Below are 27,135 nucleotides of genomic sequence, written 5' to 3'. Positions count from 1 at the left end.
AAGTCCCATTACATAAAAATTCTATATAGTCTGAAATCTAATGGTAGAAAGATTTATTTACAGTATTTTTATTTAAAAATTAACTTTCACTTTAGGATACCAGGGTCCTCTTAAGACCCTTTTTTGCCCCATGTAAATTGTACAGTTAGCAACTAAAAGACACCTATTTAGGTACAAATTTAAATCTTTAATGGATATGAATCATGTGACTGGCTTATGTTCTACAGAAAATATCGAGTCAGTTCCTAAGGATCTTTTCTCTGTGATTCAATACGAATGAATGATGAAGTGGTCCCACGACAGCCTTTGTGTGTGTGTCTGTGTGTGTCTGTGTGTGTGTCTACACACTCATGCTCACTATGTGTCCAACAGTCCTGTCTCTGTGGCCAAGTCCGGCCTTCTACAGCTGGAGACAAAGCTTTAAAAATACACAATTTTGAAGAATTCGGTTCTGAGATAAGGTTCTGGGGAAACAAGATGAAAAAGCTAAATACAGTCAACCCTTCTTCTGGCGCAGGGAACAGAATGATGGATGTTGTATTATTTGTAGTTAAGGCCCAGTAGAGACCTGGACTGATTACCTCACCTGTTTAGCTCAGAAATCAACCAGTAGCCAGCCCAGGCTTCCTCCAGAGATGGTACAGGACCCAAGTGCTCCACAACTGGATGTGGCTCAGTGTATGTGTATGAGGGGAGGATGGCTGTTGAGCCCTCACCTCGGACTATCTCTTGCTCACTAGCCACCAAGGAAATCAGCTCCAAGACTCCATTCCTTTCCTCCTAGTTGCAGTTGGAGGTGGTGGAGTAATGTGTGGGTGGTAAGCAGAATTACTCATATGGGTCTTGCCTTAGGAAAAAAAGTAAGCCACCCTCACACAGTTACAAGTTGACTACAATTCCATTTCTATAGAATTATCCAGGACCTGGTGCCATTACTAGATTAAACAAGAGGTATACATGTTAATGCACACATGTGCAAGAGCAGTGACTTGTTCGTCCGTAACACATTATCCTTTTATGGTGTTGGGTACGTGAAAACCAGTAAGAATTTTTTAACCCAAGAGAATATGTAACAAACGTCACTCTTTACTCAAGGCCAATAGATATGCTGGATACACATGTAAGTTTCTAAGCAATGGCAGGATATTTCACACTATCAACACGTGTTTTGCTGCACATACTCTGAAAATGTCTGAATATTTCATTAAAGGATATAGTGAGTGAAGATGGTGGATTGTCCAGGTCCAATTCATACATATAGAAGTGGTTACAGGTAATATAAATCAGAACCATCTCTATCTCAGGTGTTTTTTCACTTTTATGCCAAGTTAAGAGCATTATTAATGAACGGTATTATTGGAATTGGCTAATAGGAGTGATAGCTACAAATTCAGAGAATAATTGTTTCATCATAATATTCAGACTCATGGAGTTTCTAATCATCTCCTTTATAGGAGCTATTCAAGGATTTCTAATTGAATTTATGACCTTATTCTGAAATTATATCACGAAACTCTTTATGTTTACTCATATAAGACTAGCTATTTTACCCTTGTATTTATTTTTCCTTCATAGTATTTCTTTGGTGCTCTAAAGAGAGATGACTTATTTAAGAAGTTAATTAACTAATGCAAAATTTACTCCTATTATCTTCATATTTAATTAAGTCTCCTTATTTACGTCATTGCCTCAGCAAGGACTACAAGCATTCCTGAATGTCAGCCTCTTATCTGTTTCCCTCAGCTTTTAAACATAATAAAGTGCCCGGATTCTTTATTCAGTATTTCAGATCTCCCTTCTTTCATGTCACAAAAGATAAATTCACATGGCTGCACTGACAACATCACAGCTTTGAAAATGCGTCCACCCGTTACCTTATAAATAGTCCAGTCACTTACTTTAATCCATCTTCTTCTGCCCATCACTCTAATGTCAAACTTATAAGTTTAGGGACGCACTTTTCTCAACTTTTAGTTTTAAAGCAAAAGTCTAAAAGTCTGTTCACTTAAGTAACAAACACAGTGACAGAGGTAGCATTTGGAGCGACAAGATGTCAATCAGCAAGTGCTCTCATTTAGCAATATTTGATAGTGATGCCCTGCTTGACAAACTGTCCACGCTAACAATGGCAAGAGGGCACCCCTCCAGAGACGTGTAGGTGAAAAGAGTTGGGTGCTGAATTATCCACTTTACTTAGTTCTGGTAGTTCAATCTCAGAAATTAAAATAATATTTCTTTGCTTATTTGTTTCATTTATCCTAACCATTTTTATTTCTTTAGTATCAACCTTCCAGAGCCCATGCCTTTGAGTTTATTAAAGTTCAGAACAGAACTGAAGCAAAAGGAATACAAACAACACCCACAGATCAGAGTTTCTGGAGAGACTGGAAAGTCTCCGGGGTCATAAAACCTACCCGGACGGATATGGATGCTGATATCTATCTAGGATGTAGGATCTGACTTGAAAAGTCCTTGAATTGTTCCAAAGTTAATAGATACTCAGGTGAGCTAAAGCAGGTGCTAAGAAGTTGATTTCTGACTTTTATCATTTTACCAATTCCTCTTTTTCAAACTAGCACCTGCTCATAATCAGGGATTGTTGTCTGTGGATTTCTATAGATTGCATATAAAAAGTCTGTAGCCAGCAGTCAACATCAACACTTTCTAAGAGTCACAGAACATTTAGCTTTCCTTTCCAATGCATAATTTTCTTTTCATTTGTGAGGCTCCTCTGTTGCCAACAGAGATGAGGTCGGGAGTTACTATGTAGGTTCCATTTACAAAGCAGCTGTTTCAGCTAGTAAATTGAATTTGCATTCTCCTGTCTCCCGGTGTGAAGTGCTAACTCACTCATGATTCATTCTGAATCACCAACATCCTGGACTAGAATTCCTATTTATCAATGCTAACTCGAGAAGTCAGTCAGGTTTTACAGCCTGGAAACCTGAGTCTCTCCTGGCTACGACTTCATCGTAAACCACACAACCACCACACAACCACCACGATGAGCTTTTGCGCTTGAAACTTCCATATCTCAGATTGGTTTTCCATTCCAAACGCCCACTATAAAGAATCAGTGAGATGGAACTTTTCTTTTAAACAGTGGATATTCAGCTAAACATTGACCTGCTCACGTAGAAGAAAAATAGCATCCCCTGTTGTACTCACACGGCACTGTGCGGAGGTAGAGGTTGTCACGAATGATTTGCTGAAGTTCATGGTCAACAGACCCCTTCTGAAATCGTAAGTTGAGGTAGTGACGAAGATCCTTATCAACGATTCCTCCTAGAATAACAAAGTTTCTTAATAAGAATGTCGGAAAATAGTTTAAGGATGTAATTTGATTTTGTTATAAATATATTCACAAACTCATTTAAAAGTTGAGTTATTTCACATTGCTCTTTTGACCTTCTGAAACATACACTGCCATAATAAGAAGAAATAACATTTACTGAGATGAGAATTGTCTGCCAGGTCTGTGCTCAGTGTTCTACATGCATTCTTTAATTTATTTTTCACTTAGAAGGAATTCTACATTATGGCAAAAGATACACAATACCCTTGAACTAATATTAAATTGTCATAGTATATCTCATTGCATGGCTAAAAAGAGCTTCTTTTTTTTTTTTTTTAAACTCCCCATTTTCCCTTTTCCCCAGCCTGTGGCAAGTAACATTCTACCTTCTGTCTCTATGACTTTACTGCAGGGATCTCGTATAAGTGAATCATATAATATTTGCCCTACTATGACTGGCTTATTTCACTCAGTATGTCTTCAAGGTTTGAGAAGACTTCAAAGTTATTTAAAGTTACTACGGATTTAGATAAGTGGGGTGATATAAATAGTTAAAAGAAAAAAAACTACACACATATTAATGCTTTACTCACTTCATAAAATAAATCAAAGTGATTTCTCTGTCCTATAAAATATATGCAGATGTTTTTAACTAGAGACAATGTTTGAAAGAATTTAGGTATTTCTTATTTTATTAAAATAATCACATTATTATTTTTATTATAGAAATAATTTTGAATCTACTTGCCACTATAATCTAATGAAAAATAAACTGAGCCATAGGAAGAAAACCAATACTGTGGATTTCTCAAAGATTAATTTAATATTTAAAGATAATTATGTTAAATTATGAAGATTTATCTAAGTCCCTTCTTATTCTTATACCTGGAAAAATAATTCATAAATCAAAATACCTATAAAAACATAAATAAGAATTCCTGAAACTCTTATCTTTTCAAACATATTAGGGTAGCTGAACCAAGACAAAGAATGAAAGATAGAGAAAATAGGAAATCTGTAATAGTCACAAAAACCAAGCTCTCATCAAATCCTTTTGAATCTCAAAATTAAGATTCATCCATCTATTTGCGCCACCTTGACCACGTAAAATAGCGTTATGTGGGCGTGCACATATGCAACATAAACACTTTTTACACAAACAGTAGTTAATGTACTTGCAAGTTATATATTGCAACATCATTGAAGTTTTCAAAATCCATTGTTCCAGTTCTCTCCTAATCTGCTAGCACAGTCTCAGTAAGATGTTGTCAGAAATAGTATTTTCAACTGAATTGACTATCAACATTCTACTCTCCAAGCAATGTATCTCATATATTTGAGAAAATGGTCTCAAACTATTTTTTCTACCCAATATAATATGATAGTGGAAAATAAATGACATCAAAGGAAAACATATTGCTTATTGCGTGCACATAAATATGACCTCCAGAATGCCTGCACATACAATTTTCCAAATGCAAAACCATTTTCTCAAAGAAGCAGAGTAGCCAGAAATGAAAGTCACTTGAAACTACCATCACACCTACCAAGAATTACCCATTATTTACATCTCTAAATGCCCTGCATTTCCAGGTATCTTGGACTTGCTGACATCACACTGGAGTAGGTAATAATTTAGAAATCCTAAAACTCTGTCTTCGTCCCTTGGTCTTTTTCGGTCAGTAGAACATGCCTCCCCTTGCTAATCTGTTCCATCTCCTGGGCGAGCATCGTGCCCATGACTGCTCTCAGCTATCGTTTCTGCCGAGTTCTAGGTCTACAGGTCTTCCAGCAACTGTGCTCCATCTTCTGTCTCTTTTTCTTTCTGTCTTAATATGTGGGACATGCCAAGTGATGAGATGCTTTCTGGCAGCTTGAGAAAACGCTAACTATAGAACAACAGATGTAGCCTGTCCACAAAAGCGAGCTAGAATCACTCACCTACCATGACACAGATAAGCTCAGGGTGAGTTTGTAGTTCAGGATGCCTCTTGTCCACGAAAATATATTATCAGTTTAAGCCATTTCTTCTACCACAAATATACTTTATCAGCCCTCTCAAGAGTTTATCTAGATAAGAAAACTACAACAACAAAAGTCTATCTATTCATTCAATGACTGGCTGTATCTTTTTTTCTACAAAAGCTCCCGAGAATTAACATAAAATTTCTTTCACAAATTAAAATAAGTTGTCAAGAATGATCTCATTTGCTTTGGAAGGATTATTCTTGCCTCATAGTTCACAAATACTTTATCATCCTTCACAATTTATCACAGCATCTTTCAAGTAAGGTGATTTTATTTACTTGCTATCCTTTTCATGGAAAATTACGCCAGTTGTCTACCCAATATTCTCTCCTCTATTCTTTTTTATTAAGAATGGTGATTCAGGGGCCAGCTCCATGGCCGAGTGGTTAAGTTTGCATGCTCCGCTGCGGCAGCCCAGGGTTCGGATCCTGGGCGCAGACATGGTACCGCTTGTCAGGCCACATTGAGGCGGTGTCCCACATCCCACAACTAGAAGGACCTGCAACTAAGATATACAACTATTTACCGGGGTGGGGGGGGGAGTTTGGGAAATAAAGCAGGAAAAAAAAAAATAAAAGGAAGATTGGCAACAGTTGTTAGCCTAGGTGCCAATCTTTAAAAAAAAAAAAAAGAAAAGCAAGCAAGTGTAGGGGGAGCAACAGCATCCTTGAAGAGCTCAGTGCTGGCTACCCTCTGTAGAATCAGATTTACAGTAGGAACTGCTGTCAGCAAACTGAGCTCCCCAAATACAATGGAGATGATTATATTGTGGATGGCAGGGGTAAAGGGCCAGGATTTTAAATAAATAAATAAATAAATAAATAAATAAATAAACAAATAAAAAGGAAAAAAAAAGAACCGTCATTTAGTTTCAGGCCCAAAGATGCTCAGCCCAGGCACATGGATGACAGTGGTCTGAAATAGTCGTACAATCCAGCTCCCCACTTTCTAGCTGCCCTTGAGCTTCCAACGGCTATGTTCCGGACATCGAGACCTAACATGGAGGAGGGGATTTCTTTATTCATTGCGCTAGACTTGCTCTCTGAGAGACAGGAACCACATTCTGACCATGCAGTGACGTGCACAACCAAAAGTCCAACGTGCTAAGGATACTGGAGTAGAAGTTAGAAACAGCCTGGGTCCCTGATGGCTTCCCTGAGCAGCTAAAATAATATCAGTGACACACACCTTAAGATTTCTCATATGAGAAAAAGTAGATACTCATTTTCTAAAACTATTATAGTTTTCTGTTATTTGCAACTGTACATGGTCACAATTGATATATACATGTGTATAGAAATGTTTTACATACAGGTGAAAATATAATATGTATATACACACACATATATTTAAAGGCGTATTTTTTTTTTAAGTAGAAACTTCAATTAGAGAAGAATTAAGTGACAGACAGTGAGCAACGGCTGAGCTGAAAAATAGAGTCTGGGTCTCAAGACCACCGGATTTCAGGTTTCTAAGTTAACATTTTAAAGCAAGCTAAAAAATACAGCATTCCACATAGGGAGTGTTCAATAAATTTTATCTGTTATTAAAATAAATAATCAGCCACTCTCATTTGCCATAGTTATAATTTTTGGTTTTACTGTTATTGCTTGTCTGTAGAGTTTCTGTTTTGCCATTTGTTCATGATACCTAGATGTGGTCACTTATCGGATGCCTACATCAATCATTCTGTCAAGCACAGAAGTGTCAAGTTCACCATCACACTGCAGTCTTTAGCCATTGTACTCAATTTCAAAAAATTCAGAGGCTCTCACTGACTATTATATTTTTTAAATTATTGAATTATTTTACTTAACCATGTGAAAAATTTTTATTTCCTTTATTTTACAAAATAAAACGATAGCTTAAAAGATTAAATTATCTTCTCAAATCAGACACTTGTCAATGAGAGAGCTGGGATGTGACGCCTACAATCCTGCTTCTGAAGTACATGTCCCTAACTTTCATAATCTACAATCTGAAGACTAAACCTTTTTGCCCAAAGCAGTCAAGTCCTTTCTCAACATGACCCCAAACAAGCTTTTCAACCTGACACCAAAGTAGAACTTACGAAGAACACTTAGGAGAGAACTTAATTCAAGCTCTTCACACTGCAGATGAGCAAAGGGAAGCGCACGCAAATTATTAGGCACCGGGTTCAGAGCAAAGGTAGGGTAGGAAGTGATGGAAGCATTAGGGAGCAACTCCCATGGATTATTTGGGGAAAAAGTCCAAATGTTACCATTGGAAACTGGTGTACACCTCTAAGGTTTTCATAAATTTCCCCAAAACACCTGCTTTGTCCCCTCCACAACTTGGATGCCCATATTGAGGACTCAAAGAATGAAGATGCGGCTCGGCTCTGATAGACAGGATCTACTTGGCATATTCCTTAAGGCAAATTGCTAGTCTTAGCCTCATAGCTAAAGTGAGACACTCTTCCTAAGGTTGAGGGAGAAACACACCAGGGTCTGTAATGTTTGTGCTGATTGCTAATAACTGATGGGAGTGGTCCCATCCCTCATTCATGGGCGTGACCATTGCCTCAAACTTTCCCTTCCCTTGAGTCAACTGCTTCCAGAATGGACACGCACCTTATAAGCTTAGTGTAAACTGGGGAGAGTAGTTCAGTGATTGGGATGGTGTGGGGTGTGTAGGAAAAGGAAGAGGACCAGGAAGCCAAAATCTGGCTCATTCTGATGTCATCTATTCATCCTGTGCTTCAGCCAAATCAGGCTGCTCTAACACTCTATTTACCTTATTTATTTTTCCTTCGCTTTACCTGTTTTTTCCAGTCACATTCCACAAGACGCTGAAGTGGGCATCTGATTTTTGTTTGCTTATGCTTTATTCTGCACTACCTTCTTTCGGTAACAACACTCTGTTGTTCATTTTTTGAGTGGCTACATCTCTCTCTTTCTGTGTAAATGTGGTAGGACTTTTTGTCAATCTGTCCTTCCTCGGCCGATTAAAATTTCTTTTCCAGGAATTGGCTTTAAAAGTTGTGCAACTCAAGGATTGTAAATGCAAGTGCATTCATCCTGAAAATGGCACCCTGAAGACACTACTCATCATTTTTGCTTCCCAGACATACAGAACTGCCCTTCTCTTGTGGTTTTTCTAGACAGCTTCTTCAACCTTCCCTTTGTTGTTTGCAATGAAAGAAAGTTCGTGAATAATACTGCCTTCCCTCAGATGCTGCCAGTGGAATTCCTACCCTCCTTCAGCTTAAAAGGATCCTCCCCGTGGCTTTCCTTGTGATCTTCTGGCCTGAATTCTTCTCCCTCCTCTGAACTCCCATATCCTGGTCCTGTTTCTCAAGCACTTTGCACATTCTCCCAGGCCATACGGTAATTGGTGGGTCTGCTTTACAGCGTATATTAAACTATAAGCTCCCAGGACAAGGAATTTCCTAATCCTTTTATATCTTCTCCCCTCTCCTCACTTCAATCTCTAAAGCAGTGCTGTCTTAATACACGAGGCGCCGAAATGTCTGCCGAATAAATAAATCGCCAATGCTGTAGCGGACAGAACGCTGGAGTGCGAATTAGGAAACTGAGTATTAGTCACCACGCCACCATTCATTCATCGAGTGGTCTTGCACAAAACACTTAATCATTTCTGGGTCTCCTTTTTCCCACCTGTCGAGGGTGACTGTCTTAGTCAGTCTGAGCTGCTATAACAGAAGACCATAAGACTGGGTGGCTTAAATGACAAAAATTGATTTCTGAGAGTTCCGGAGGCTGAAGTCCAAGATCAAGAAGCTGGCCGATCAGGTGTCTAGTGAGAGCTCTCTTCCTGGTTCGTAGATGGCCATCTTCCCCTCTATCCCGACATGGCTGAGAGAGAAATCATCTCTCGAGTGCTTCTTCTTTAAAGGTGCTTACCCCATTCATGAGCGCTCTATCCTCATGAGCTACCTATTTTCCAAAGGCCTCACCTCTTATACCATCACAGTGGGGATTAGGATTTCAACCTATAACTTTGGGAGGAGACACAAACATTTGGTCCATAACAGTAGGTGTAAAACCAAATAAGGTCTCTGAGAGATCTAAATTCTATGCTTCCACATAAAGTATTTACTAAGTGCATCTTACAGTTTGGGAATTTTGGGTTTTGTAAGCAGACAACCAGATTACTTTATTCTTAGTTAGTTATCGTTATAGACCACTGGTCAGTTACAGTCCATAAAAAAGTAAAGTAAAGCCAAAGATAATCTCCCTTTGATATTGTTTTCTATTTTCTGAATTGTCCAGAAAGCCAAGATCATCAACAGAAAATTGATTTTATACATTGTCTTTGTCAAATAAGTAGTAAAATAATCAAGCAAAGCTGTCTGTAAGGAATTGAAAAAGAAGAGGAAGATGCATCCATATGCCTTAAGATATGCCCATGAGCAATTGCAAATTTATTTTAAGTGAATTTATTGGATGGTGGGAAGTCAGGGAACAGACAGTAGGAATGCTCCTTTTTCAAAAATAGTCTCTGCTTGGCTCACCTCAAAAATGGAGAAATAAATCACAGAACAGTTGACTGATTCTGATAAGATCCGCAGTCACAAAATAGGTGACAGACAGATCTAATCCAGTTTGCCGGAGCAGCCTCCATCTCCTTTTTAGGTGGAAAATCGTGTCTTTGGTTTCTGATGATCTAGAGGCCTCTCTCATTTTCAGGCAACTCTGGTGCTGTACCAGATCACCGGACGCATTCATGTGATCTACGTGCGTCACTCTGTAAATTATGAGCCACTACAATTGTTCTTCTCCCAACAATTCCCCTTTGCTTATTTTAAACAGGAGCACATATATAAGGCCCATGTAACTCCTTGACGATGACCTAGTTAATTGCTTTTCCACAGCAAGAAACATTTAGGTGTAGGAAAATTTATATCCTTTTCGTATCTTACTCATAACATTAGAGAGAACAGTCAATCCTTTTCGTCATAGGCTTTAACGTCTTCGCGTGTCGTTTTTCTTCAAAATTTTAGCAGTATCACATATTTTGTATAAGAAATGCAGTAATAAAAGAGACAACACAATATATTAAACAGTTGCACGATCATTAGGATACTCAAAACTAGAGAGAATAATTTGCTCTTACAGAGAAAATGACAGAGACAAATGTAAGTGGTTTATACTATTCTGCAGCTCTATTGAAAATGGCTTTTTATCACTTCCTTCCCTTCGCTATTGCACAGATGGGATATTATTATTCAGTTTCATTTTTCATTGTTAGCCTTGGTCTCAAAGTAAATGATAGAGTTATTCTTACAGTTATGATTATAGGCTCATGTGGAGAAGGGAAAATGAATACTCGCTCAATGCCTAGCAGTGCGCTAGGTGCTGTCCGTGCATTACCCCAAATTCCACAGTCAGGAAATGCAAAGGACAGGCATGTAGCTGAAAGTAAACTGGAGGATAAATTTTCTAGAAGGTCTCAAGATGGCTGATTCAGTCTAGAAACAGGGCATTTCTTATTAATTTCTTCGCCTCACTTAACTCTTAAGCATTAGATGTTCTTCACAAAATGCAGGGTGTCACAACAAATTCAGCATAGTGAAAGAAAAAAGATATATGGCCAAAAAGGAATTTGACTTGAATTCATTTTTTTTTAAAACCAGAGGGTATGCCACTGTAAGTTTAAAAGGGATAAAACAATCTTCTAGGATAGTTATAAATGGGTTTGAAATCATTGGAGGTGAATAAACTTCAAAGCTCTAAGATTTCTACATAAAATTACTGAGGTCAAAGAAAGAAACTATTGCCCAAAACATCTACATAACTCAGCAGGTAAAATTTTTCACTTAAGGCCCTTGTTTACTGCTTTTTAAGTGTAGATTAACTATAAATCCAAAGTTTAAGTGTAACTTTAAAAAAATGCAGTGATAAAAATATCACAATTGTTTTTAATCCTGGAAAATCTAATTAAGAATTTACCCGCCTTAATTTAAAAAGCAGAAAATAAACTGTTCATACCAGGTATGCCTGAAACACTTTGATTTATAAAACTAAAAGTGAACATGTGAATGATATTTAAACAATGAATATTCAAACTTATTTCATTTTATATTAGCAAGTTATTATCCCCAAGTCAACAGAAAAAGCGTATTCTTAAAGAGGAGATACCTATTATGAATAAAATTGATGAGGATTAGCAGGATTAAACTTGTAAGCCTTTGACACTATTTCATGTTTTGAGAACTATAAAACAAAGTCCGTTCTCTCATTTTATTTTTTGATAACTTGTTGCAACTTAAAACTAGCAGATGATCATGACATAGACCATGTTGTCCAAATTGACCAAAAAGAAACCACAGCTTTATACGTGAGCCCATTTTACAACGATAATACAAAGACGTTCTTGATTCCAAAGGACAGGCTAATGTAGCCTCCATAGGCTGTGTCATGAATGATCAGCACTAACGAAGTTATAACAATCCTAGGCACGTGATTTGAACTGCTACAAGGCTGGCTTCAAACAGGGAAGAATGTGTTCCAAAAGTGTATTTGGAATGCAGAATGGTTTTTCCCATAGAAATAATACTGCAGATTATAATCATATCTTTGGTCCACCTATAAGTCTTTTAAATTAATTAGGCACCTGAAGTACATTATTCATGGTGTGTTGGAAACAGATTGTTGTTGTACATTGCTGTGAATAACAATGCTTCCTGGGAGGTGGGAGCAGGGTGGATAGTAGCTAAAGTTCCGTGTTAGGCTGACAGGTTCTAAAAATTCGAAACCCTTCTTTCACAAGGAGAATTTGAATGGAACACTCCCAGCTCTGAGACCTTGGTGGGGATTCTTGCTGATATTGTCAGAGATTCCTCAGGACAGGGATGCGTTAGGAGTGGGTAGAGGAGAGGCAGCGTATTGGGAGGATAGACTCTATATGATCTTGTACAAAGGGTGATGGGACAATGAACATCCTGCTAATGAGTCTCCCTTACAGCCCTGCTCAGCCCAAACTCTCTCTTTCTTTGGAGGTGCTCAGCGCTCAGTTAATTCCAAGATCTTGCTTGCCTCAGTTCATCATCCATTTGGTCTGATTTCACTATAAAATGTGCTGTAATCTTTTCCCCATTTCTTATTTTAGAAGAAACACAAAAACAAAGTCATTTTGAGATTTCCATGGCATTCTTAAAAATCCTTATAAAAATAAAAAAAAATCTGAAATGCCTTTCCCCATAAAAATTTATAAGCTCACAGCTGTTTTATCTACACCCTCCCAACTGAATACATAAGGACATATAGTATAGACTCTAGGAAAGACAAGGGCAGGAGATAATTGTAAATTGAGGGTTATAAATCCCATAAGGTATCTTCAGATTCCATAAGAAATCTAAGTTCGTGTAACTCAGTTATATATGTCCTTCAAGGAATAGGATGTGTGTTTCTGTGCACACACGCATGAGTGTGTGTGTTAGGGTAGCAGAAGCAGGTGGGCAACGAGGAGTAAGGATACATAGCCATTGGGGGCTATGAGAATGGGGATGGAGGAAGGACACAGGGAGATTTCTCCGTCATTCTTGTTTTCCTAGGTTGTTACCACTCTCACCACTGAAAGACAAGGCCCTGATCTGACTCAGGAGACAAATGAGAAGCAAAAATTGGGTTTGAGAGACTGGACCCAGATGATATCTGAGATTGCAGTGGAAAGGGAAATGAGAGGAAAAAACCCTCATGCGTTGTAAGCCGGAAAAGAAAGCTACGCCTGATGCATAGTGGCTAAGTGTGCTGTGCCCCTAAGTGGCTGGAAGGGAAATATACGAGTCAAGAAAGAGGTAGTTAAGGACTGTGACAGTGACTTGTATTATAAGCGACTTTTACTGAATTATAAAATTACTTCCTCTGACTGGAGTTAGGGGCAATTTATACACTTGCCTGGCATAGTGCTACAGATTGGTAAATTCAATTATCCATAGCTGAAGGCTATCAATTAAAATTTCCTAAAAATTCACTTTTAGACATCTGGGGCTGTATTGCCTCTAGAAATATAGGGAAGACTAGGCCAAGAATGGGAAAGAAGAAAACATATGCAATTAACCAAAGACATTCTCAATTGCCTTCTGTCCCCTGATTACATATAAAATTGTACGTGATTTTTAGGCTGATAAAAAGGTGTTTAGAGGTTGCTGTCTTAAACCATCCTGGCTCATCCTTTATATTGCTTGCAACAGTAGGCTTCTGAACATATCTCTGTGAAGTAAATGTCCATTTTTACTGAACTGTTTGTTCTTAACAACAAACTTTTAGTAAAACGTTATGTGACTACCCAAGAATATATTTTGAAATCAACAAGAAAAGTAGAGGCTACAAACTTCATCGGGAATGAATTTTTACTGCTTTCAGGGAAAGGAAGACAGCAAAGAGGAGAATAAGGAAAACAAATCTAACGGGGGGGACATGGAATACACACACACACACACACACACACAAATACACACATGGCGCATGATTTCACATTTGGGATGGTGTTAAAGGGGTAGTAATGTTGAAGGGAGCTGAAGGTTAACTACTTCCTGTGGGTAGGCCCAAGAAGTAGAAAAGATTTTTATGCTGTCCAGTGACTAATGCTTAGCACAGAGCATTACCATTACATTACAAAAATTGGGGGAAGGATGGACAAATGCTGCTATCTTCATTTGTGACAAACTTCACTTTCCTGCCAAATACAATTTTTATTGTTTAAAGCCTAGCAGAGTGCCTGATAATCGATTGGGACTCAATAAATATTAGTTAAACTACATTCCTGCTCAATTGATGACTTAAATGATTCAATAATGATAAATATTTCGAATACATGAATACAGCAATACATAGTCAGCATGATTTATAAAAGTGCAGAAACGCTTTCTGTCACAAAAGAGGGGTCAGTCATTACTATATATTTCTTTTTTGGACTCATACTATGAGCTACTTTCTTGGTCATGAAAGTGGCTTTTATATACTTAATCTTATAGTGTAAAAATCTCATTTGAATGAAATTTTACTTTCTTCTGCTAAGTAATCACCTCCACACTCTAACAGAAATAATTTTCTTCTTGAAAGTAAGTATAAAAAACATAAATATTATATTTTTAAATTGTTTGTTTTGTGTTTTTGGAAGTATATAGCCAAGAATCCTTAATATTTTCTGGGGTAGCATCAAGACTGATTGCCCTAGCCATGTCTTTTTATTATATATTACTTAAAATCATTCTACAGCAAAGCAAAAGAATGATTTTTAAATCTACCTTCTGCATAATAATTTTTACAAAATAGTGCACTCATCCCTAGTTTTTGGTGAGTAACACTTTTAAAGATAATATCTAATTGCTGACTCTTGAAAAATCTGGAGGAATGCCTGAAATTTTCATTACTCTAAAAATAAACTATCCATTGACCTGAGAATCATTTAATTTTAATAAAACCTACAGGGCAGTTGTTAATTTTAAGTAATAATAAATATATTTGAAATAATTCATTAAAGAAGAAGGCTGATTTTAGAGATGAATTACTAAAGATGGGGTTTATATTTGACAGAAAACACCCTTTTAACGAAAGACCTTCTCCAATGTGCAATCTTTTTTGATATTGTAGCTATTATTATACTTGATGACTCAAAATTTGTATATTCTTTTGATTCTAGCTTCAAGCCAGGCAATTCTATTTTGCAATGAGAGCATCATTTGAGATCTGAATTTTAATTCAAATTCTTTAGTGTAAAATACATAATGTGAGGTCTAGAGTAGTAAAATTAGATTATTTGGAGTTTCATTTACTCAATGTTAATTAACTACAATAGTACTATTACCCTCTGTGTTTAGAATATTATTTATTTCAAAGACTTTTAATATTTATCACTGCATTTGTCCAACATGGAACTGTGAATGGTAAATAGGGTAGGGTTTTAATTGACAGATGATTAAACCAGTTCAGAGATTAACTGAGTTAACTAAATTCACACAGCAGAGCTGCTGTGTTACTCATGTCTCTTGATTCTGTGTCAAGCAATTTCTCTGCCCTGCTGTCAATAAGCAAATGGAAGGGAGAAGAAGGATGTAGACAGAAGAGAGAATGTCCCAAAAGGAGATGTATCAGAATTTATTCTGCACGTGATGCATGAGGCTCCCCATCAAACACCTCTGGGGGATAAGCCACTCCTGCTGAGAAGCCTGTGTCACATGCTCCATGGTACTGGGTCCCAAGAAGCCTTGAAGCTCTGCTTCAAGTTCAAACTCTCCCCTTACATGCAAAATGCTGAGCTTAATTGTTGAGGAAACAAAACACAAGTGAACAGGAGTTGAGAACAGAAATGGATTTGGATTCAGCCAAGGAGGAATCAAAGATTTCACCAAGATTTCCAGCTGAGGGATTGAGAAAATGATGGCAACAATGACAGAGATTGGGATGTTCCCACAAAGAGGTATTTTGTTTTGTTATTGAGGGTGCACCAACCTGACAGACCACGTGGAATCAATTACATGTTGGACGGATGAACACAAAGAAAGTAAGAGAGAAGCTAAGGTATGGACATGAGTGACATTGTCATGGCATATCCCTATCAAGCAACTGATCATATGTTCCACTTAAAATCAGGCCATGGTGAGGAAATTGGGACAGAAATCCCAGAATTTTCCTTGGGAATAGAGTTACCAAAAATCTATGTTAGGATGGTGCTTTTCAATTCACAGGACTTCGATTGTTTACACACAACACTGAAGGATGATTTGTATGCAAATGTTGTTGTCACAAGTCCATGATAAAATTGCAAAAGCCTGGGATACTGATATGGAACTTATCACTGATTACCTTCACAGGTGACTCTCAAAAAGGGAATCTCAATAAATCTGTACCGTTCTTTCTAAACAACTATCACCTTGTCAGCATGCTAAGAGTTAGAGATAGCAATCATATTCTTCATGAGGATAATACAAATCACTAAGGAGCTGCAACAAATCTATCCCTCGCTCTTCAACAGTGTGTTCAGAATTACCTTCCCTTTGCCTCTTTTACTTGGTTCATATCTCTGCTCAAGTGTTAGCCCTCATTCTATGTCAACTTGCTCATCTCCCACAACCTCACCCCCATCAGTCACTATTCTCCTCCACTACTTGTTTACACCGCAGTCACCGCTACCTAAAATGATATCACTCATTCACCTGTTTAATTGTTTACTGTCTAACTTGTTCCTTAGAATGTGTGTTCCTCGAGAAAGCAGAGTCCGACACTTAGTAGGTGTTCAATAGTATTTGCTCATTGACAAATACAATGGATGCAAATAAAAAGCATTTTTGGAGATACTATAAACCAGCAATAGCACAACACAATAATAAGATTCCATTATGTCTCAAAAATGCCTAATTTTTCTACATTAAATGTTTAACAGGCTCCATGACTTATTTATATTAAGAGTTAGATTAATACCCATGACCATGAAGGACAATTAGCTAATTTTATAAATTATGCCAACTCTTTTTATTTCAGTCACAATGGCTAATTGGTGGCATCTTGAGGTCAAATCTTATGTTTTGATTAAAAGGGTCTGTATAAAAAAACATTTCTCTGAATCTGGCTTCCTGATGTGAAATGCATATTTAGTTTGTTCTATTAATAACAAAAAATATCCCATAATCAAAGAAGACTTTTTGTAAGAAAAAGTTTATTTGAAGTTAAAGTAGATGATGATTTACAAGTATTGAGTTTTATTTCCTGCTGTATATATTATATAGAAATTGATTTAGATCTGTCATCCAAAATTTCATCTTTAACAGTCACCATATAGAAAAGAATCAGCAAATACAAAGTAAAAATAATCCTTACCATCTTCAACATACTCACACAAGGTATGAAACTCTACAGAACATTATCATGCAGGCATGCTATCATCTTATAAGAATGCACCAGAAAATGATGGCACCACTCTCATACATCATTTTAGCCCTCAGCTGAAATTCATTTTAAGTAAAAATGAAAGCTTTTGACCTAGAGAATCATCATGAAGAAAAGTGGATGCCGAATGCAATTATTTTTAGTGCGCAATTTTTTATGCTTCAAAACACTATCAGCTAAACAAAAACTCCCTATCACTGCCTTTGTTTCCATCAACATTAGACCACAGGGCACATTACCCATTCTGAAAGTGGAACATCAAGGTTAGGTTTAACTTTATTCCTTAATCATCAACTTAGAATCAAATGTTAAATTTTTAAAATATATAAAAATTTTGAAGTAGAAACGGTCCATCTGTAGCTTTTAGAGGATCTATTATTAAAATTAAGCCTGAAGCAAAGGACATTAGTCAAAGGAAAGACTTTCTAAACAAAATATTTAACACTCAAAGTAGTAAGCATATGGTCAAGAATGTAGGAATTTCGTCAGTCATTTATTATTAGCTATAGTCAGCCAAAAAATGTAACTTTAACTTTCCAAAATCTGGAATAACATTTTCATAGTTCTAAACAACTTTGGGGTAAAACAGGCTACAGCTGTGTGGAGTTATTTTGTTTACTGTGACAAATTATTTTCCAGTGATGGGAAATGGCTATAAGAGAAGAAAGAAATTCATTGATAAGTACATAAATTCTCCAAAAGAAATCATTTTACCAAAAATCCTGGAAGCCAGGAGCTTTCTGAAGCACAAGCCCAGGTTTAGAAGATCTGGTTAAAGGACGTTTTTAGATTTGTTCCATCTACAGATCTCATCTTTCACTTCTTCTCCTGTCTTTGTTTCCGTGTTGGTGAAACAATGTTGGACACAGAACTTTTCCATGTATTATCCACACCCGAAATGTTCAGGAGGGCATGGCCTATAGGCAAATGTGCTTTACAATGCATCTCTATTTAATCCATGGGAGGTATATAGTGTTATGCTTCCTGAAGGTTCTATACCATTCGATCCAGAGTGAAGCAAGTCTTTCTTTAAACTCAACTCAAATCATCATTTTGGTTCCGACTTTTTCGTTTTCTCTTATAATATGTATTATAATTTTCGTTAAAAATAACTTTGGGGCAGTTAGCATTAAAGAACCTTAATAAAGACTCAAAACTCCAGAGAAGATTACTCAGGGACTTCAAATATTGTTTTCAAATCTACTTTGGAGTGTGATTAATTAGCATACGGAATGTTAAAATGAATTTCCCACGGCAAAATAAAGAGTGTTCAGGATAATGGTTAGAAAATTGTAGCGGCTCCATTGTTATTGCGTGAACAGAGCATCATAATTGTGCCCAACAGCCTGAAAATACTTGGAAGAGGTGCTGTGGCTCTTCCACATAACGTTTAACCCGGTAATGGTGTATGAACTGCTTGACACCATTCAGAAACTGAGAGTAAGAAACACTTATGGCAATTTGTCAGAGTAATTTTATGTCTTTGAGTTTTAAATCTAATAACAAAACAAATACATCAACAAGACACCAGGGAGTTGTGTTTTTAAAAATTTTCTAGTAATTCACTTTTTATCGTATTTTACAAAAGTATTGGTCTGCAAGAAATTAGAAAATAAATGATACGTTGAGACACATTCTTCTAGTTCCTTGGTAGTCTTACGTCCACGTGCCCACCCTGAACAGAGGTTGTTGGTCTTGCCATCATACTATTGAACCCAAGGTGTGAACATTTTATACGTGGAGCTGTCGCAGAGTCTGAAGGCTGAGGATGTCATGCACGTGTTTCGCTTCTTTCTTTTTTTTTTCCTGCCTGATAATAAATGTTGATACGTTTGCTTGAAATTTGACCTTTTAAATGTAATGTAATGACCTTTCAAACTGCATTTTAATGTAACCACCCACCTGGTATCCAGGTTGTGACTGTGGAGACGTACAGCCCACACCCTCCCCCATACATATTCCAATGTTTACTGAAAGAATTTCCCAGTTGCTAAAATGCCAGATTGGCTCAGGTTATTTTGCTACTCCTTTTCCCAGTTCCGTCAGCCTTCTTCCCAGATCTCCTATTTTGAAACCAATGCAATTTGTATTTCCTGTTGGTGTTTTCAAATGCTCAGAGGTATAGACTCGTTATTAGGAAGGTGAATATAATCATGTGCCATCTTTGTGGCAGAGCAGCTCTATACATGAAGTTACAGGACATAAACAAGGAACCTTCGCCAGGGAGTCATAACTAAATCTTCACTCCCAGTGGCCTAAGTCGTCAATTAGCCAGAGCATGACTAAAATGGCAGTCGGCAAACGTGAACATTCAATATTGACCGTAAGCACATAACGAAAAGCCACTCACCCTCGGCCCTGGTCATGACAGAAGCCTGCTTCAGTGGTACTTTCAGATACAAAGGATAAGAGCATGGCAGTAACAACTGGCCGCTTTCCCAGAATTAACTAGTATCTAAAGATGAATTTCCTAATAAGGCATTAGGACTCTCAGTAGCTGTCTAGAGCAGACTGCAATTTGACTGATATCCTAAATGTAAACCTTAATGATTACCACTTACATATTTAAAGTTCTACAATTGCCCCTACTAGGCTTATTACAAGGGAAATAATCACCTCCACAGATGTTTCTCGACACATAATAAATTGAAAAGCACGCAATTCCTTTCATAATATATTTGTTTTGAAATATCTACTCTGCAAACACATGGCCATTTTTGAATCAGTATGTTCCTGGGAAAAAAAAAGAAAAGAAAAAGAGTGATGTTGCCCTGGAATTTAAGGTAAATGATTGCTCTTCCACAAACTGAGTTTTGCTTTATGAGACATTTAGAATGAAAAGCAGTGAAAATCTGTTAACACTCTAATATGATTCATCCTACATGGTTGTGGAGCTGGCCCTGGAGCTGTTTGAAAAATTAGGAGTTTATCTACCTGACATTAGTAAAGTAGCTGCCGTATGTCACATAAACATCTTTAACATGACACCACTATCATGTTAGCAAATTAAAATATAAAAAAACTCATGAAGCATCTTTCATGCAGTCTTTCTGAAAAAGCTAAAAGTATAATTATGTAAATTCCAGAAGAGAATTGTTTTAATCAACATCATAAGGTACACAAGAATTTGGCTTAAAGATGGTTAAGACATTCAAAAATATATAAAATAGAATATATATCTTCTCATGAAATCGTTTTTAATTATTCTAATTAATAAAATTAATGATTTTTTTAAAATTAAGAAGACATTCCCTTGCAAATAATGTAAAATTTCTGATTCAATTTAGATCCAGGTAGTTATTTTTCCAAACATAAATACATACATGAAAAAGAAGGTGATAGCAGCTCAATTCATAATCCTGTAAATTACATAAGAAAATATACTTTTTTTAAATTTTGGCTTTAAGAAAATATTTGAATTTAGAGCTTTGCTAAATGATTTTTGGTATTAAATCAGTAAACAGAATAATTTCAAGTTATTTCAATAGAAATATATATGATGAGAGACCATAAAGTTTTATAACATAATCAGAATGTGAATAGTCAGCTCATAAATGATTCTTATTTTCTCAGCCATCAAAAACCACATTGTAAAGTTTGACAAACCAAGAAGTTAGGATGAACTAAATTAAATAAAACCCCACATGTGTAAACTTCCACAGTTTACAGAGAACTTTCATGTGGACTATCTCATTTCATCTTAAAAACATTAATAAGAAAGTGAAGCCAAGCGGGTATCTTTATCCCTAATCTGAGGAAGCCAATGCTCAAATAGGGCAATTGACTTGAGGAGTTTCGCACAGCCGGTATGAAGTGATATTTGATTTTCTGGTGCTTTTGCACAGTCTTCCCCACGTCCCTGTGTGTCAGGCAGTGGGTGCATCTCCTGTGTGACTGTGGATTAATGATCCTAGACCATGACCAACTGCTGAATCAATCTATTCTATATGACTGAAGATGCCAGGATACTGTTCAAAGAATTCAAGGGAGCTGTGAATACAGAGGGTAATTTTAGCTGTCTCCTCTTTGTTCGAAGCACATTAATCATGGTTCAGGCAGTTATCGCTAGTTTAAGAATCTCAGGCTCCCATCCCTATAACACCACAAACCCTATGGTAGATTTGTAACACAGTTCTGTATTTTCCAAGATTTTTCCCTGGGAATTCCCAGTGCACAAAACAAAACCTAATCTCAGGAAATGAAGGAAAGACTAGAGTAATGGGCAGATAAAGTAGATGTACTGAAAGTGAAAGAATGAAGGCTGAATCAAAGGATGAATGAAATGACTGTCAGTGGTAAAGTTAACATGGGTGAGCCCCCAGCAGCAACCCAAATCTAAAGATCCAGTTTTAACAAACTGGGCAGTTTCAGAAATCCAAATGTAAAAATTACAATGTTAATCTTAACTTCTTTCTCACTTTTTAGAGAAGATGCTCGCCTTTCATTCATAAGGATTGTCACTGTCAAGTTAAGATCGAACATTCCATAATCCAAGATAAAATTTTACATTTTGACATTTAAACTTTTTTCTTGTCATTTGGCCAGAGCAGGAAATTCCAGCCAACTATGACGTCTTGACAGAATGACAGGATCAAGCAAAGCATCTTCTCCCTTTCTTTAGGTTGGGAGCAATATAATATCTAAAACAGCTTTCCCAAAGTATGTTCCACAAGATATTAATAGCTAAGATGTGAAAAAAGCGTTGTGTGGTCAAATAAATTTGGAAATCTTTGGGTAACGCCAAAGTTAAAAGTTCTCTTTTATGTCAGAAGTTACAATGGCTCTAATTATACTAGTGGTCTCTAAACACTTATTTTTTGCAGAGTATCTTGTAGGGATGCGTTATAGGAGTGCATATTAGGAAATGTTACCCGAAGGAAAGCATATGGTTATTCTTCCCTCCACACCCACAACCCCAGTCCTGGAACTTGGCCAGGCTGACATTGAAATGGTAACCAAGGTTCTATATACGTTTTGGGATTTATGTGCCACTGTTGTTTGAAACTATTGTTCCCTAAATCGGGGAGGAATTTTATGATTATTAATAGATCAGGGCTGCCTCCTAGTTCCACTGACAGCGATTGGTTTCTAAAAACAATCACAATACTAATATTACACTGAGAAAATGTGATAAAGACTTGACACCAGCAAATATCTAAGTCAGTGGTCAACTTTTCCAAGTTAATTCAAATTTTTAAACAAATGATTTGTTTGAATAACCAAATAAGCTCCATACATTGCATGTGATTTATATGTCTCTTAAGACTATTTTTAATCTGTAGTTATGCCCTCCCCCTTTTTTTTGCCTCCCAATATTTGTTGTTATTTTTAAGGAAATTAGAAAATTTGTCCTGTAGAGTTTCCTACCTTCTGGATTTTGAGGATTGCATCCTGTAATATTTAACATGTTCCTTGTCTCTTGCATTTTACATAAACTTGTGGTTAAATCTAAAGACTTAACTTCATTCAAGTTTCATTTTTGGTAAGACTACTTCATAGGTGGTATTTTGTACCTCCATCAGGAGCCACGTGATATCCAGGTGTCTCTCTCTTTGTGACATTAACAATAGCCACTGACGATCATTGCCCGGATCCATTATTTCATGAAAGGTTTGAAGACTATAGTGATATTCTAATTTTATCATTTCTTCTTCATTAACTGGAATATTTCTATAGAGGGAAACTCACTCTCATCAACTATCTGGTTATAGTTTTTACGGGAAAGTCAGGTGAAATGCTGGCTTCCCCACCTTGTCATTTATTTACCAGATTTGAGAATACAGAGTTGGTTTGCTAGCATCTTCCAAAGGAGCCAGGAGTTGTTTCTTTTTAATATTTATTTTTTAATTATTCTGAGTTCATGAATTATAAAATGTCTGGTGTTTAATTCATCACCGCTATTATTCTTATTGATGTTCAGATTGTTCCATTTTATGGGCAACGGAAGCCTCTTTCAGTTGTCTTTGGAATCTTTCTGTCATGAGCCAGTAGTCTTTGTTAGCTGCCTTGCATTCTGGTATGGTTATTCTTCTATTTAAAGAAAAGAAATAACTAGAATTATTTGTGTTCCCTCTCCCATTCTTGGATAAAAGGTAGCATTCATGCATTCTTTCCCCTACTTTGATTTTTTTTCACCAACATCTTATCCTGGAGATCACTCCATAGAATAGAATTTGAGAGCTGAAATTGGCCTTAAGATACAGTTTAATCAAATTCACTTAGTTCACACATTTAAGAAGTACTAATGTGTCCAAATGGACTATGCACTGCTGGTTTGGGCAGAGATGGGACTGAATCGAGTTTGGCTGAATCTTAGATGGTCTTGTTCCCTGCCCTCGGGGCACAAAGGCGTGACCTATGCCCTTACTGCTGCAAAACCACGTGTGCTAACGAGTGATGAAAGAACTCAGGATGTCAAGACATAGCACAGAGGCAGAGTTCATTCAAGATTTTCATTTCTAAAGATGCAAACAATTTACATGTATTTCACTTCTAAACAGATAGGTTTTGCAATTAAATACATTTCATTTCAATGTCTCATAATTCTTTTTTTTTAATTAAAAAATACATTGATTATTTCTTCTTGAAAGGTTATTGCTTTACCCAGAAATGTACTTAAGGGCTCGCTTTCATTGATTCATTCTATTTCTTAGAGGTAAACAATCTATTTCTAATCTGGAATTTGACAGCAGTCTCCTTACATGCATTATGGATTTATTTTAACATTTATTTGTTCAAGATATTTTTTCATTAAATAATTCTGGATTTCAAAAACTTTTCCAATCTATGTCTTTAAATACTACTGAGACCTTGGACAGGAATGAGTCAAATCACTGTCAAAACATGGCAGTTATGAAGTCTCTATTTCATGTCAAGCTCCAACTATGTTGTATTTACTAATTTTAATTTACTAATTGTTGCACACATTTATAATAGGAATCAGCTACATAAAAATTAACAAATGTAATATGATAATATTAATAAATATAATATGATTATACTAAAAAGTTTTTTATGTTTGAGGACACTAAACCTTGGAGAGTTTACAAAAATTGTTCAAGATCACAAAACGAGTAAGTGTAGAATTGAGAACAGAACTCTGCTCTGCCCAATTTGTGCTCTTACTGCATGATGCTGGCACCATAGTCTTACAAATCAAGATTTATTTTAAAGCATTGTGGGAGAAAAAATCATTCTGATCAACCTCTAAATTTACAAGCATATATTTTCTAAAAGTTAAATATTTTGAGGAAGAAATCTAGAGCTTCACTAAAAAGATGTTTAGTAGTTTTATCACATTTCATAATAGCCAATTGTATTTCATGAAATGGCAGCTGAGGTCTTCTATCCAGATTCTAGAAGAAAAAAGTCATCTCGTTTTCTTTTTAAATTAAATAAAATGAAAATAGTACAGTTTTATCAAGTGCCTATTTTGAATGGATATATCAAAAAACAGAAAAAATTGAGGATATGCTTACATTCTCCCATTTGGGGAACAGGAGTAAAAATATAATGAGATTATTTTGTTAGTGATTTTATAACAGTTTACCAAGCTTCTGTTATGATGGTTACTGTATTAGCCAGCAAGGCATGTTATTAGTTGCCATATAACTATTTAACATATTTTAGGCTACATCAATCAAACCATTAGAACTTGAAAGACATGCACTCATTTTATCATAAAATAGAGTAAATTAAGACACAGGTGGATGTGTTAAATTATTCTTCATTAAGTGAAGGAAAGCAAGAAAGAGATATAAAATGATAAATACCAAGTCTATACAAAAGAGAATCCTAACTTCTATAACAAAATAGAAAAGTATACAATAATAATACAGCATAGTTCTTATGCATTGACCAACATTCCTGAAATGTAAAGGCAATAAACCATATTAGACTTTAAGAAAATGTGAAAATGCTTATCTACAAATATTTGTGTATGAGTGTGTAATTCATATACAATCATGTATATACATATATTTCATAAAATGATGAAATTAGGGACAGTCTTAGGTTGTACTAACAAACTTATTGGTAAAAGTACACAGTTCTGTGAAATAAAATATAACCATATAAAAGATTTACACATACCATTTGAGTAAGACTAGAATTGTACATTTTATTATGCTATTTTCTAGCATGACTGTTAATTGTTCAAGTCTCCCATAATCCCTGTATGATAAGGGTTTCTGATGAAATTAATTAGGTAAATAATATCCTCACGGCATTCCACATTGAGGGGGACATTATGCTGCATATAGTGAGCAGGGATGGTGACCGTGTGTGCGATAGAAGCAGTGGATGCAGGTTTTTAGAACCCAGTAAACATTAAACTCCTCTCCACTGTGGTCTGAGCTATGGAAATGTAAGTCTCTCATTATCATGGGCTATTAGGAGAGTTACCCAAGCACGAAGAGGAAACGCTGTCCAAGCACACCTTGGGATCTTTGCTTGCTATGCCTTTTCTTTTAAGTAGTGGAATGTGTGTGTCGCTGTAATGCATCCTAATAAAGGCTGCCTTCTTATCACTTCCTTTGTGATTTCATAAATCACCTGTGGGTTAACCTACACAAACCAACTATGCACAGCTTACTCTAAAAATTCTACTAAGAACATTGGTCAGAATGGTAAAAGATCACAGCAATGGACACACAAAATAGGTAAATACTTAGAATACACATTAAATGCTTTTTCACTCACGAGGTCCTGAGACAATTGATACAGGAATAACACTGAAATAATATTACACATATGCACATCTTTACTTCAGAGAAAAACATGCCAGAATATTCTGCCATTGAACGTTGTTGCATCTGTCATATTTGACTCTTCGTTTTTGCATATTTTAAGTCAGAAAAACAAATGGCTTTTCCCTTCTTACTCAAAGAATCATTGCAAGTTTAAAGGTGTTTTTCAGTGTGTTTTAGCTTTGAACTTCCCCTACTATATATTTAGACAAATACTGAGTAAACATGGAAATATTTCAGGTAAATTGGTACTCTACAAAAGTCCTACGTTTTAAACTCAAACCGTAATATTGGTACAGGTTTGGGTTATTTTATGCTAAGATAAGTCATTAAGTTTAAGAACTATCTCCGGGAATTTTCTTACATTTTTATGCTTTTTAAATTAGTACTGTCAGGAAATGTAGATTGCCAAAACAAAATAAACATTTTGCAAAACACAGTTACATAAAACAATTTAACAAAGAATAAAATGTTCTCTTCCTCTGATTTCTGGGTAGGCAAATACTGCCGACTTCAAGAGGATCCTCTTTCTAAAGTTCAAAAAAGCAACATGTTCAAACTCTAGGGAAGTTACTACTTTCATAATTTTTCATATTACTCATCCAAAGAGGAAAAAAGATTAAAGGACAGAGAACACTGATGACATGATTAAAATTGTGAATAAAGTGAAAGCTGAAGAGTTCAATTTACTTCAATGAACCTTAAGCATTTAATACAAATTGTATATTCTATCAAATACAAATAGGAAATGAAAGATTAATTAATGACATTTTTTCCTGCCATCAGAGTTCACAGTTCAGCAAGGAAAAAGGCATGTAATTAGACTGATGAAATAACCTGACAAATGTGAAATGTAAGTCTGTAGCTGAAAGCCAGCAGCCTTGGTGTCTGGGTAAGATTCGGGGCTCTCAGTGCAGGGGCCCAGGTTCATTTCCTGGTCAGAGAACCACACCACCGTCTGTGGGTTGTCATATGTGGAGGCTGCGTGTTGCTGAGATGCTGAAAGCTAAGCCACCACCGGTATTTCAGATACCAGCAGGTTCACCATTTTGGCAGACGAAGACAGACTAGGAAGAAGGACCTGGCCACCCAACTCCAGAAAAATTGGCCATGAAAACCCTATGAATAGCAGTGGCGCACTGTCTGATATGGAAATATGCTCCATACGTTCAGTGGAAGTCTCCTAGGAGCA

The 27,135-nt window shown here is 36.3% G+C and overlaps 1 protein-coding gene across 14 annotated transcripts in view; it reads right to left on the bottom strand.

Annotated features, from left to right (window-relative positions):
• MAGI2 (membrane associated guanylate kinase, WW and PDZ domain containing 2) overlaps window positions 1-27,135 on the bottom strand; it is a 1,255,661-nt gene that overhangs the window by 891,772 nt on the left and 336,754 nt on the right. For all 14 annotated transcript variants that reach the window (XM_070617000.1, XM_070617003.1, XM_070616985.1 and 11 more), the window contains one exon: window positions 3,169-3,285. In XM_070617000.1, the coding sequence (XP_070473101.1) occupies window positions 3,169-3,285 (117 nt within the window). The remainder of the gene's footprint in view (window positions 1-3,168; window positions 3,286-27,135) is intronic.

The sequence above is a fragment of the Equus przewalskii genome, chromosome 4 (genome assembly GCF_037783145.1).
Source record: "Equus przewalskii isolate Varuska chromosome 4, EquPr2, whole genome shotgun sequence".
In the NCBI taxonomy this organism is placed as follows: domain Eukaryota; kingdom Metazoa; phylum Chordata; class Mammalia; order Perissodactyla; family Equidae; genus Equus; species Equus przewalskii.
The sequence above is the reverse complement of the archived record's forward strand: the minus strand, read 5'-3'. Positions and strand labels throughout refer to the sequence as shown.